Raw genomic sequence first — 10,481 nt, 5'->3', positions numbered from 1 at the left:
GCGTGTTACTGTTGAACTATTCTGCATTAAAAGGTTTATCGAGAATTAATAGGTACGTGTCTTCAGTGAGAATTTACAGAGGTGGCATCTCCACATTGTCTGTAGAGGGCGAGGAAATAATAAACCTGCATCTGTATCGGTTTTATAGCACTAAAAATAGCTAAATTAAGTGGGGCCCCTGCATCATTCTTATTTTCTTTCTTAGACGCATATCCTGGTTCATAGTTGTTTGTCTATCTTAAAAGTTGCAAGAATGAACCTCTCCAACGCGGTGTTTCCACCCACTTCCCCTCCTTTCTTGCGCCTCCTTCTCCTCCTCCTTTGGATATCAAGTGGCCACCAGCCAGCTTTTGATTTAAGAATCATTTGTCTTTTCTGGGGGATGTCATAAAAAGGAAGGGGGGCAGAGGATGAAGTGCAGCTAGTACATTTGAGGCGGGCTCTTTCCTCTTTCTTTTTGGCTAAAGTCTGCGCGCAGGCAAGCTCAAACGGAGCGAGGGAGCGAACGAGAGCACACAGCGCACAGACCAGACGCAAGGTGGAGAGGGAGAAAGACGCACAGATTTCCAGTGGCACTCTGCCTGGATGCGTGCAAAAAAGACTGAATGACAAGAGAGGATGGTTAGAAGGAGAATCAGTTGATTACATGGGACCTAGCAGAATTTAAACCATCCTTGATTATTGCATGTTTTTACGGAGAAAGCGATGCAGCCGCTGATTGAGCGAGCAGAGCACTTCGTAAGTTAGAGCTGGCACGGGTAATTTTTTGCAGCCATTTTTGCAACTGGACAAACCAGTAAAAATGACGGGACTCTTTCTAACAAGAATGTTGAGAGTTGTCATGTTTTTTCTGCTTGCGGCGCAGCACGTTACCAGCAAGACGCTGAAGTATCAGATTTTTGAGGAGCAGAAGGTTGGCACTGTAATCGCCCGCTTGAGAGACGATGTCGCGGATGTTTTGGCAAAACTTCCCAGCTCGGTGTCCCTGCGCTTCAGAGCGATGCCGCGGGGAAGCTCCTCATTCCTTGCCGTGCGTGAGCAGGACGGGGAGATCAGCATCAAAACTAAAATCGACCGTGAGAAACTCTGCGAGAAGAACCTGAACTGTTCCATCCAGTTCGACGTTCTGACGCTCCCCACCGAACACCTCCAGCTGTTTCACGTCGAGGTAGAAGTGCTGGACATCAACGACAACACGCCGCAGTTTGCCCGAACCCTCATCCCCATAGAGATTTCAGAAAGCGCGGCCATCGGAGCGCGCATCCCCCTGGACAGCGCCACGGACCCCGATGTGGGTGAGAATTCATTATATACGTACGCACTAGAGCCAAACAACAACTTCAAGATAGACGTGCAGTCCAGGAGCGACGGGGTTAAGTACGCTGAGCTGGTGGTGCTCAAGGAGCTCGATCGGGAGGTGCGCTCCAGTTACGAACTTCAGTACACAGCCTCTGACAGGGGCGTTCCCCCGAGAACGGGATCGACCCTCCTCAGAATCAATATTGCTGACTCCAATGACAATAGTCCTGTTTTTGAGAAGTCCTCCTATGTTATTAATCTACCTGAAAACTCACCTGTTGGCACCCTGCTCATTGACTTGAACGCCACTGATGCAGATGACGGCACAAACGCCAAAATTGCATACTCATTTAGCTATCACGTGTCTCCAAAAATTATAGAAACGTTCAAAATTAACACCGACAGTGGTCACCTGACCCTCATCAAGCGTGTGGACTATGAGACAGTAAATTCCTATGACATTGATGTGCAAGCTCAAGACCTGGGTCCAAACTCCATGCCTGCTCACTGCAAGATCTTGATTAAAGTGGTAGATGTGAATGACAACAAACCAGACATCAGGATCAATTTCCCCTCTCAGGGGAATGGAGATGCTGCTTATGTATCTGAGGCATCTCCACTGGACACATTTGTTGCTTTAGTAAGAGTGGAGGACTTAGACTCTGGGTTAAATGGAGAAGTTGAGTGTAAACTTCATGGTCAGGGTTACTTCAAACTGCAAAAGACATATGTGAACAATTACATGATTCTGACCAATGTGTCCTTGGACAGAGAGAAGAGGTCAGAGTTCAGCTTGACTGTAGTGGCTGAGGACCAGGGTACCCCCAGTCTCTCCACTGTGAAACACTTCACAGTGCATGTTACAGACGAAAATGACAACCCACCACGTTTTGAGAAGGGACGATATGAGATCTTCAAATCAGAAAACAATGCCCCCGGAGCGTACCTTACATCTATTATGGCTACTGATCCTGACCTGGATGCCAATGGACAGGTAAGCTACTCTATCCTGGAAAACTCAATTCATGGAAGTTCCATTTCTACCTACGTCACCATAGACCCGTCTAATGGCGCCATCTATGCTCTACGCACATTTGATCGGGAGGATGTGAGTAGTATCTCTTTTGTTGTGCAAGCCAAAGACACGGGTAAACCGCCACTGACCAGCAACGCTACTGTTGTTCTGAACATTCTGGATGAAAATGACAACCCCCCAGTCGTTGTGGTTCCACAGCTGTGGAATTTTACGGCAGACATTCCTGTATCAAAGTTTGCAGAGGCTGGGCATACAGTGACAGTGGTTAGAGCGACTGATCGCGACACAGGGGTCAATGCTGAGCTCATCTGTTCTATTGTCAGTGGCAACGAAGAAGGATTTTTTGTTATTGAACCAAGAACATGCGAGATCCAAGCCAATGCTAGTCTGGAGCATTTCCCCCACGAGCATGCTGAGCTTATTGTAGTGGTCAGAGATCAGGGAAGTGAAAGTCTTAGTGCTAAGGCAGTTTTAAAAATAAACCTCTGTGAGAATAAGGAGAACCATGTGCAGCCAATGGATCAGGGGGAGTCCTCAATCAGTTGGTCGCTGATGATCATAATCATGCTTGTGGTCATCTGTGTCGTGCTCCTTTTCATCATGGTGGCCTTTGCGATCCACCGTAATAGGGATAAGAAGGACACAAGGCACTCTTATAACTGCCGGGTGGCAGAGTCCACCCACCAGCACCACCCAAAGAAGCCTTCACGACAAATCCACAAAGGGGACATCACCCTGGTGCCCACAGTGAACGGCACCCTCCCCATCAGGGCCCACCACCACTCACCGTCGGCCACACCTCCAATGGACCGAGCCCAGATGGGGGTTCCTCAGAACCTCCATAGCCACCAATACCTCAACAGCTTGGTGACCATCTCGTCCAACCACATCCCAGAGAACTTTGCACTGGAAATGGCACACTCGACTCCACCGGTTGAGGTGAGCATGAGAAACCAATCATACAACAAGTTACACTAAAGTATTTCAAATGTAGTTAATCAGCTCTAAAATTGCTGTCGCCGTTTTTTTCCCCACACCATCTCTCTCTCTCTCTCTCTCTGTCTCTCTCTCTCTCTCTCACTCACACACACACACACACACACACACAAACACACACACACACACACACACACCAGCCTTCCTCCTCCACATGAGAATATTAATTCATTTTCAAATGTGACAGGGACTTAGTTCAGATTGACTCATTAAAACAAATTATTATTCTAGATGCCTTTGTCTTTGCTTTGTTTACACCCTGTTACTATTACCTCCATCATCGCCATGCCTCAATCCTCAGTCATATGTTTCCATATTCATGTCAACTCAACCCACTCCAGATCTCCCGCTTTTATTTTTATTTTTCACTTTTTTTCATTTAAATGTCATCCATTTTGTCTCGCCCATTTTAAGCAGCCTCTCCATCATCCATTTTGTGTTTACTCAACCATTATTTTGTCTTCTGTCTTGTCTCTTTCTTTTTTTTCCCCCATCTTCAATGTCCCATCTGTTATTTATCCTTCCCCCTTTCTTTTCATTTGCTTTATTTTTTCCCTTTTTTTTGTCATTTTTTTGGGGGGTGTAGCAAGTCTCACAGCTTCTGTCCATGCTCCATCAGGGCCAGTACCAGCCCAGACCCAGTTTCCGTGGCAACAAATACTCCCGCAGCTACAGGTAATTTACCCCAATCCCCCAGCCCCCTCTACCTTTTTTTCCTGAAAAGATTATCCTTTGTTCACTTTTCAAACCACTTGTTTCTCATTGTGCAGTTGAATTTCACTTGTCAGCTGATCTGTTACATATGTTGATGGTTTGTTAGTGTTTTTTTTCCACAATCAAATTGTTATCACATCAGTTTCATTCAGCTTGAAAAAATGCAACTCATTCGTCTGACAACAATTTTCACGTATTTCCCATTGAATCCAGGCAGTGGTTGTAAAAGTCTGCATCCATCAGAACTTTCATCATAATATCCTCTTATAATGTCTAGGTGATAGATTTAGTGATGCCCCTGGTGGCTGCTGCAAAAGATTTATTGATGGGATCTACCTGCAATGTAGAATTTATGGGCCAAGCCTTGTCTTGCAATTTGACAGATTGCAGAAGTATCCTCAAGTCTGATATGAAGGATTTAGTCTCCTCTGTAGTCAGACTGATTCATTCGGCTTTCAATGCGCACAGAAATTTAAAGTTGCTTCACTGGTTTTCAGATAACACTATGGTGTTTATTAACCTTCTCTTTATGGTTTCTGTTTCCAGGTACGCGTTACAGGACATGGACAAGTTCAGCCTGAAGGACAGTGGCCGTGGGGACAGTGAGGCGGGGGACAGTGACTGTGAAATGGGGCGGGAATCCCCTGTGGATAGGCTGCTGCTGGGGGAGGGGTTTTCTGATATGATGCACCTCGAAATGCATCACCGACTCCACCCAGGTGAGATATTTCTACATTGCACTCTGCCTGAACAGTCTTAACAGCTGGCGCTCCATGACAGCCCTTTTTCTTATGTTTCCTCCACTTTTTGCACCTTTCTCAGCATAACTTGACACCAGTCAGTTCTCTCACATCCCCAATGCTTTTTGTGGCAGCAGCTCAGCTATCACCTCTCATTTTAGAGGATATTCACACTTTAGCTAAATCTATTCTGAATAACTTGTAATTTTGTAATTGTTACTTTGTCAATATCCACTTTGAGTAAATTGAGCTGATACTAAGACTTAAAATTTACACGCAAGGCATTTTTCCCTCTTTACTTCCAATTTGAGAGATGTGAAACTGACCTGAACAAGCCACATATGAGGCAGCACCCAGCTCACCCAATCTAATACGTGCCTGACAAATTTCAGCACCATGGACAGTATCAAGCCTAAGCTTATTATTTGTCTTTACACCAGCTTTTACGGCCACTAAATTCACCCTGTTGCTGACACAATCTCCATTGTACGCTACCCTATTCTTCCACACAGCCCTCATTTCCACGCTCGTTATCACACTGAGAGAGGGTACAGCGTGGCTGGCTGTTTGTGCGTGTGCAGTTGTGTCTGTGCGTTATCTGCCCCTAAGATAGAGTCGTGTCTGTAAAATTCTCCCTGGAGCGGAGATGAGTCGCCTGTCACTCATCGGTATGCGTCTCAGGGTGCTGTTTTTCCCCCCTCCCTTCACTCTTTCCTTTTTCCCCTTCCTCTTTTTTCCCCCTGGTGAGTGACAGTGGTGCGCTTTCATGTCTGAACTGAGGAGAATTCATAGTAATTGCTTTTAGAATGATGTTATTCTCTCCCTCTCTCATAGGCTAGGTCCCTCTCTCCTACTTTCTCCCGCTTACCCAAGAGCCCCTTCACATCTCACTGTCTCTCTTCCGTAGTCGATAATGTATGCTCAGGCTTTATTGAGATTGATAGGGAAGAAATTTTGGGCATCACTGTTCTTTATCACTTCTCCCTTTGAGAAAGACTTGGAGGTGTTACAATTCTTCTCCCTCTTTTTCCCCATCTGCTTTCTTTTCTCTAATTAATAACAAAAATATAGAGATAAGATAATGGACTCACAGGGAGGGTGTGATTGTTTGTCTTTAATGTAATAATTTTTTTAACTTTTGTGTTTAAACAGCTCAAAATGCTACCAGTAGTTTACTTTTTTGCTATGTACATAAATAAACTGGTACATTATTATATAGATAATTTATTTATTGAATATTTGCAATTAGCATTAACATAAAACTCCTTACACACTCAGTGAACTAATTTTATTATCAAGCATAAACTAGATAATAATTGCATTGCAGTTTTTATTTAGGCAAATGTGTCTTACACATTGAATGAAGAAATACATTTATTTACCATTTGCTGATGTGTAAAGTATATCAGAGTATCACAATTGACACAGATTTTCAAAGCAAACATTTTAACCTCAGATTTTCCTTTAAAAGTTTTATAATATATGCAATCATTTGTGTATATGTTGGTACTAAAAGTCAATTTGATAAACTATAACTTTTTTAAAACTCACCTACTGTAATGTTTTTAAAAAGTACTTTGTCTTGAAAACTGTACTTTCTAACTAACCATCTTAGACTGAAGTATAGATATTCTTCTAAAGTGAAAGGATGACCTATATCTGTTTTGATGCAACAAGTTATTGAGGAAATCACTGTCTTTTTTAGAGGTAGAAGGCTCAGTAATATATGTATCAAAAATTATCTGTGTAAAGGGTTTTCAATGACAAATGGACTAAACAAGCAAATCCCTGCCCAGAGTAGCAAAATATTTTATAATCATCTGTGTCTGAAGTTATAAAGGCAGAATCTAGTGATTAGTAGAATTATTTTAGATGTTGTTACAGTTTTGACACCATTTAGTGCAAAAATGTGAGCAGAAAAAGAAAACAGTAACATTTTCTGTCTTGAGTCAAATAGATTGTACCAGCTTAGTGTGTTTTGTATTAAAGTGGAAAAAAGGAGAATTGAGTTACAGATAGGAGTACAATTTTTTATCTTCAATAGAATTGATTCCTTTTGATTTTTATATTTAGACTGATAAATGGTGTTATGGATAATATCATATTCAAAATATGTCCCAAGATTTTCTCTTCTGGTGTCTAAAAATCTAAATTGTTACATTATTACACTGAGAAATTATTTGACGATTTACAATTTGTATACATATCAAATTTTAATCAAAATATATTTATTTCAGTATATTAAAGCCTAAATTAAGCAGTGAAAAAGTAATTGTGTTATGTTGGTATATAAAACGCAAACCAAATCAAGACATCCACAAAAATTTGTTAAAGAAAATCACATAATGAACTGGACCTATAATAAATGTACCTAAGGTGTTTTCACCTCAGAATGTGTATGCCTGTAATCTTTCAAAATGAAAGACTTTGTATAATATGAAAATTCTACTTCTTGGAAGGTGTGCAGGGCCATCACTCACTCAATTCTCACTCTTGAATGAAACAGGAAGTGGCCACCTGTAATGCTTAGACACTCCACCAGAGGGAAGAAGATGTGCACTTACTATGATTCAGTAGCTTTTTGGGTATAGCTGCTAACGTTCTTAGGGGGAGACACCTTCGAAAAGGTTTTAGAAAAATTATATTAGTGTCTTTGGTATTGTATGGCTTACGTGACAAAATAACTAAACATGCAAGCCCTACCTTGCACTAGATTTGAACATACCTAGAAAAGTAGAGAAATATCAAATGATCTGCGTGTAAAGTTCTAAAGGTAAAATCTGACATGTTGTACCTATTTCTACAGATTATGTCATAGTTTGAGACCATTTTCTATCAGAATGTGATCAGGAGAATATAAATAAATAACCATTACTCGTCTAGGTTTACACAGAGTAACTCAACTAAGTATGTGCGACTTTTTTTCTGTTACATACTCCTCACTACCCACATTTACTTATCATTGGGGGTTTTCTGTAAATGTTTTGTATAGTGAGGATGTCCAGCCAAAGCAACACATATATTCTTATAGAACCTCATCTTATTATTATTTTTTTTAGCATAATTAGTTGAAAATGCAATGGAAATTTCCTAGCATAGAAGTGGAACTTTCTGCTCGACAGTGTACTTTTTCTTATTTGTGTTTTTTTATTCTCGACTTTAGCTATGAGACTGTGCACGGATGAATGCCGTATCTTGGGACACTCTGACCAGTGCTGGATGCCTCCCATCTCCTCACCTACTTCATCTGCAGACTACCGGAACAATATGTACATCCCTGGGGAAGAGTCCTCCCAGCCTCCCCAGCTAGATGATGATGAGTCTTCAGTTGACTCAGAGAATCGTAAGAGTTTCTCCACATTTGGCAAGGAGTCTGGAAGTGAAGAGCTGGGGGCCATTGGAGGAGGAGGCGATGCAGTTGTGGGAGGGGCTGGATCCCTCCTCACAGAGATGAACTCTGTATTCCAGCGACTCTTACCCCCCAACATAGACTCCTACACTGAGTGCACTGAAATGAGCTCGCCCTCATCCTCATCGACCACAGAGAGGGCAAGCACTCGTGGTGGCAACATCACAGGTAACAATAGTAACAACGCTGCTGCACAGGACAGCCGCAGAGGATTGCTTCCTGGTGGTAAAGGTCCTGCTTACCCCCCAGGCGTAGCTGCATGGGCTGCCAATACACACTATTTAAATCCAGGGAACGCATCTGTTGGGAATAACAATGTTTCCTCCTCTTCCTCCTCACCCTCAACCTCCACCAATGGACAACCACCACACCTCAAATGGCTGCCAGCCATGGAGGAAATCCCGGAGAATTACGAGGAGGATGACTTTGACAGCGTATTCCATCAGGGTCACCAGAGCGGCAAGCGCAGTGAGAGCCGCCACGAGGCCGGCATGGATGCTAGTGAGCTGGCCCAGGAGATCAACAAACTGCTGCAAGACGTTAGACAGAACTAGATGGGCAAAACAGAGGAGGGATGACAGGATTTCACTGTGTGATGCGTGAAAACATTTCACCACATTATGGTACATTCTTGTTTATTGTGCCAAGCAAAAACTGTTAAATTACAGGTTTCACTGACAGCTTGTTAGCTGCTTGTTTATATTAACAAATGTCCTCATTGCCTCAGTGTTGAAGAATACATACAGAAAAAGTAAAGCTATGACATTTTGAGGCATCAAAAGCATGAACTTAATGAACAGATTGTTGAAAGTTGCTTCATTGAGTGTTTCTTGATGGAAATTCATTGAAAAGATTTTTTTATTCCTTTGAAATGTTTACAGCAATGTGAACAGACTTTGAGAAACCAAGTGTTGTGTGAACAAAGTTTTTGATTCTACATTATACAATATTGTATAGTGTGTCTGTGGAAAAAGGCAAACTTACTTGACTATTGTGCCATGTCTTCTGTTTGTTATCATAGAATGTAACTGTACAATTTGACCTTTGTATTTTAAAAATACACTCTTTTTTTACTTCTATATATTTATATGTGTCGATGTATGTATGTACAGAAAAACAACACAAATGTCTATTTTTTATATTTGTCACTGCATGTTATATCTTTTAATGTGTCCCTGTAACATTTGCCCTCTTGATTTTGTAAGATAAAGTTGTATTTTTTGTTCTTGAATGTGTGTGTGTGTGTGTGTGTGTGTGTGTGTGTGTGTGTGTGTGTGTGTGTGTGTGTGTGTGTGTGTGTGTGTGTTAGAGAGAGAGAGAGAGAGAGCGTGAATATTAAAGTCTTTATTATTCAATGCAGTTCCACGTTGGAAGTGATTTTGTATGGTAACATTGTGACCTATAAATAAAGTGGAGGGGACTTATAACACAGGTTAAGTTTGGAAGTTATTTTGGTGCTTGCCATTTCTTTCATTGTTTGTTTGCTTAAACTCTCTGTTTTTATTGTTTTGTCACGCTTCCACTTACCCCCCTGTCTCTTAGCTCCCCCTAATGCTCAGCCTTCAAACTGCAAAAAGATTGCTATGCATAATCTCTATAGACACCCTCTGCATGATTTTAACTTCATTATATTATTTTCACATGCATGTCTCTGCTAATCAACACAGCATTTGCTATGAAATGATTCCCAAATGAACTCTTTAGATTAAATTACATTTGAGCCTTAATTTCATTTCATATTAGGATTCCTCCTTCTCAGTCTCTTTCAACTGTGAAAGCATCACACTTATACTAAGTGTCTATGCTTGGCAAATGAACAGCATCTGATAATAACTGCACACGATGGGAAAATGAAAGCATGATATTGTGCAACACAGTCATATGGACCCATAATGCAATTAAGAGCAAGGAAGTAGTGAGCCACGCTGCTCTCCTTGCTCACTCAGCTTGTGATTATGAGGGCCTATCTTTGCCTGATATACTTAAGACCGCTCACGCTATACACACACAAAGGAGAAGTACCACATTAAGCAGAATTTAAAAGAGGCCTCAGTTTGGGTTAAATAAAGAAATTAACCCCTTAAGGGATGGCCTTAACAAGGAAAAGTTTAAAATTTGCATACAAACGAGCACAACCATGAGGGCGGGCATTTGTTGCAGTGCCATGCATCTCCCGAACAAGAGAGCATACATGAAAACATCTTGCTGTCTGCGACCTGTTCGTTGGCACACACCCACAAAAACATGCTTGAAATGACTTGATAACAAGCTCATTTGTCTTCATCAT

General features: G+C 41.7%; 1 protein-coding gene across 3 annotated transcripts; it reads left to right on the top strand.

Moving 5' to 3' along the window:
- Positions 1 to 344: 344 nt before the first annotated feature.
- On the top strand, positions 345 to 9,626 carry pcdh18a (protocadherin 18a). 3 transcript variants are annotated; one of them, XM_021320317.2, is made up of 5 exons: positions 345 to 3,274; positions 3,918 to 4,006; positions 4,592 to 4,764; positions 7,949 to 8,362; positions 8,582 to 9,626. In XM_021320317.2, exons 1-5 carry the CDS (start codon positions 803 to 805, stop codon positions 8,746 to 8,748), a joined length of 3,315 nt encoding a protein of 1,104 aa, XP_021175992.2. In that variant the 5' UTR covers positions 345 to 802; the 3' UTR covers positions 8,749 to 9,626. The 3 variants fall into 3 exon arrangements, with proteins under 3 accessions (XP_021175992.2, XP_012725688.2, XP_012725689.2); XM_012870234.3 differs by having other exon boundaries at positions 348 to 3,274; positions 7,949 to 9,626; XM_012870235.3 differs by having other exon boundaries at positions 349 to 3,274; positions 3,951 to 4,006; positions 7,949 to 9,626.
- Positions 9,627 to 10,481: the final 855 nt, after the last annotated feature.

This window comes from Fundulus heteroclitus, unplaced genomic scaffold, assembly GCF_011125445.2.
Source record: "Fundulus heteroclitus isolate FHET01 unplaced genomic scaffold, MU-UCD_Fhet_4.1 scaffold_67, whole genome shotgun sequence".
In the NCBI taxonomy this organism is placed as follows: domain Eukaryota; kingdom Metazoa; phylum Chordata; class Actinopteri; order Cyprinodontiformes; family Fundulidae; genus Fundulus; species Fundulus heteroclitus.
Note: the sequence above shows the minus strand (reverse complement) of the source record. Positions and strands in the feature narration are given on the sequence as shown.

Bases quoted from the DNA above. Each gene is read 5' to 3' on its own strand.
- pcdh18a (XM_012870234.3), top strand. From the start codon at position 803: ATGACGGGACTCTTTCTAACAAGAATGTTGAGAGTTGTCATGTTTTTT. The intron at 4,007-4,591 runs GTAATTTACCCC...TTCTGTTTCCAG, and splicing joins AAATACTCCCGCAGCTACAG to GTACGCGTTACAGGACATGG. The intron at 4,765-7,948 runs GTGAGATATTTC...TCTCGACTTTAG, and splicing joins GCATCACCGACTCCACCCAG to CTATGAGACTGTGCACGGAT.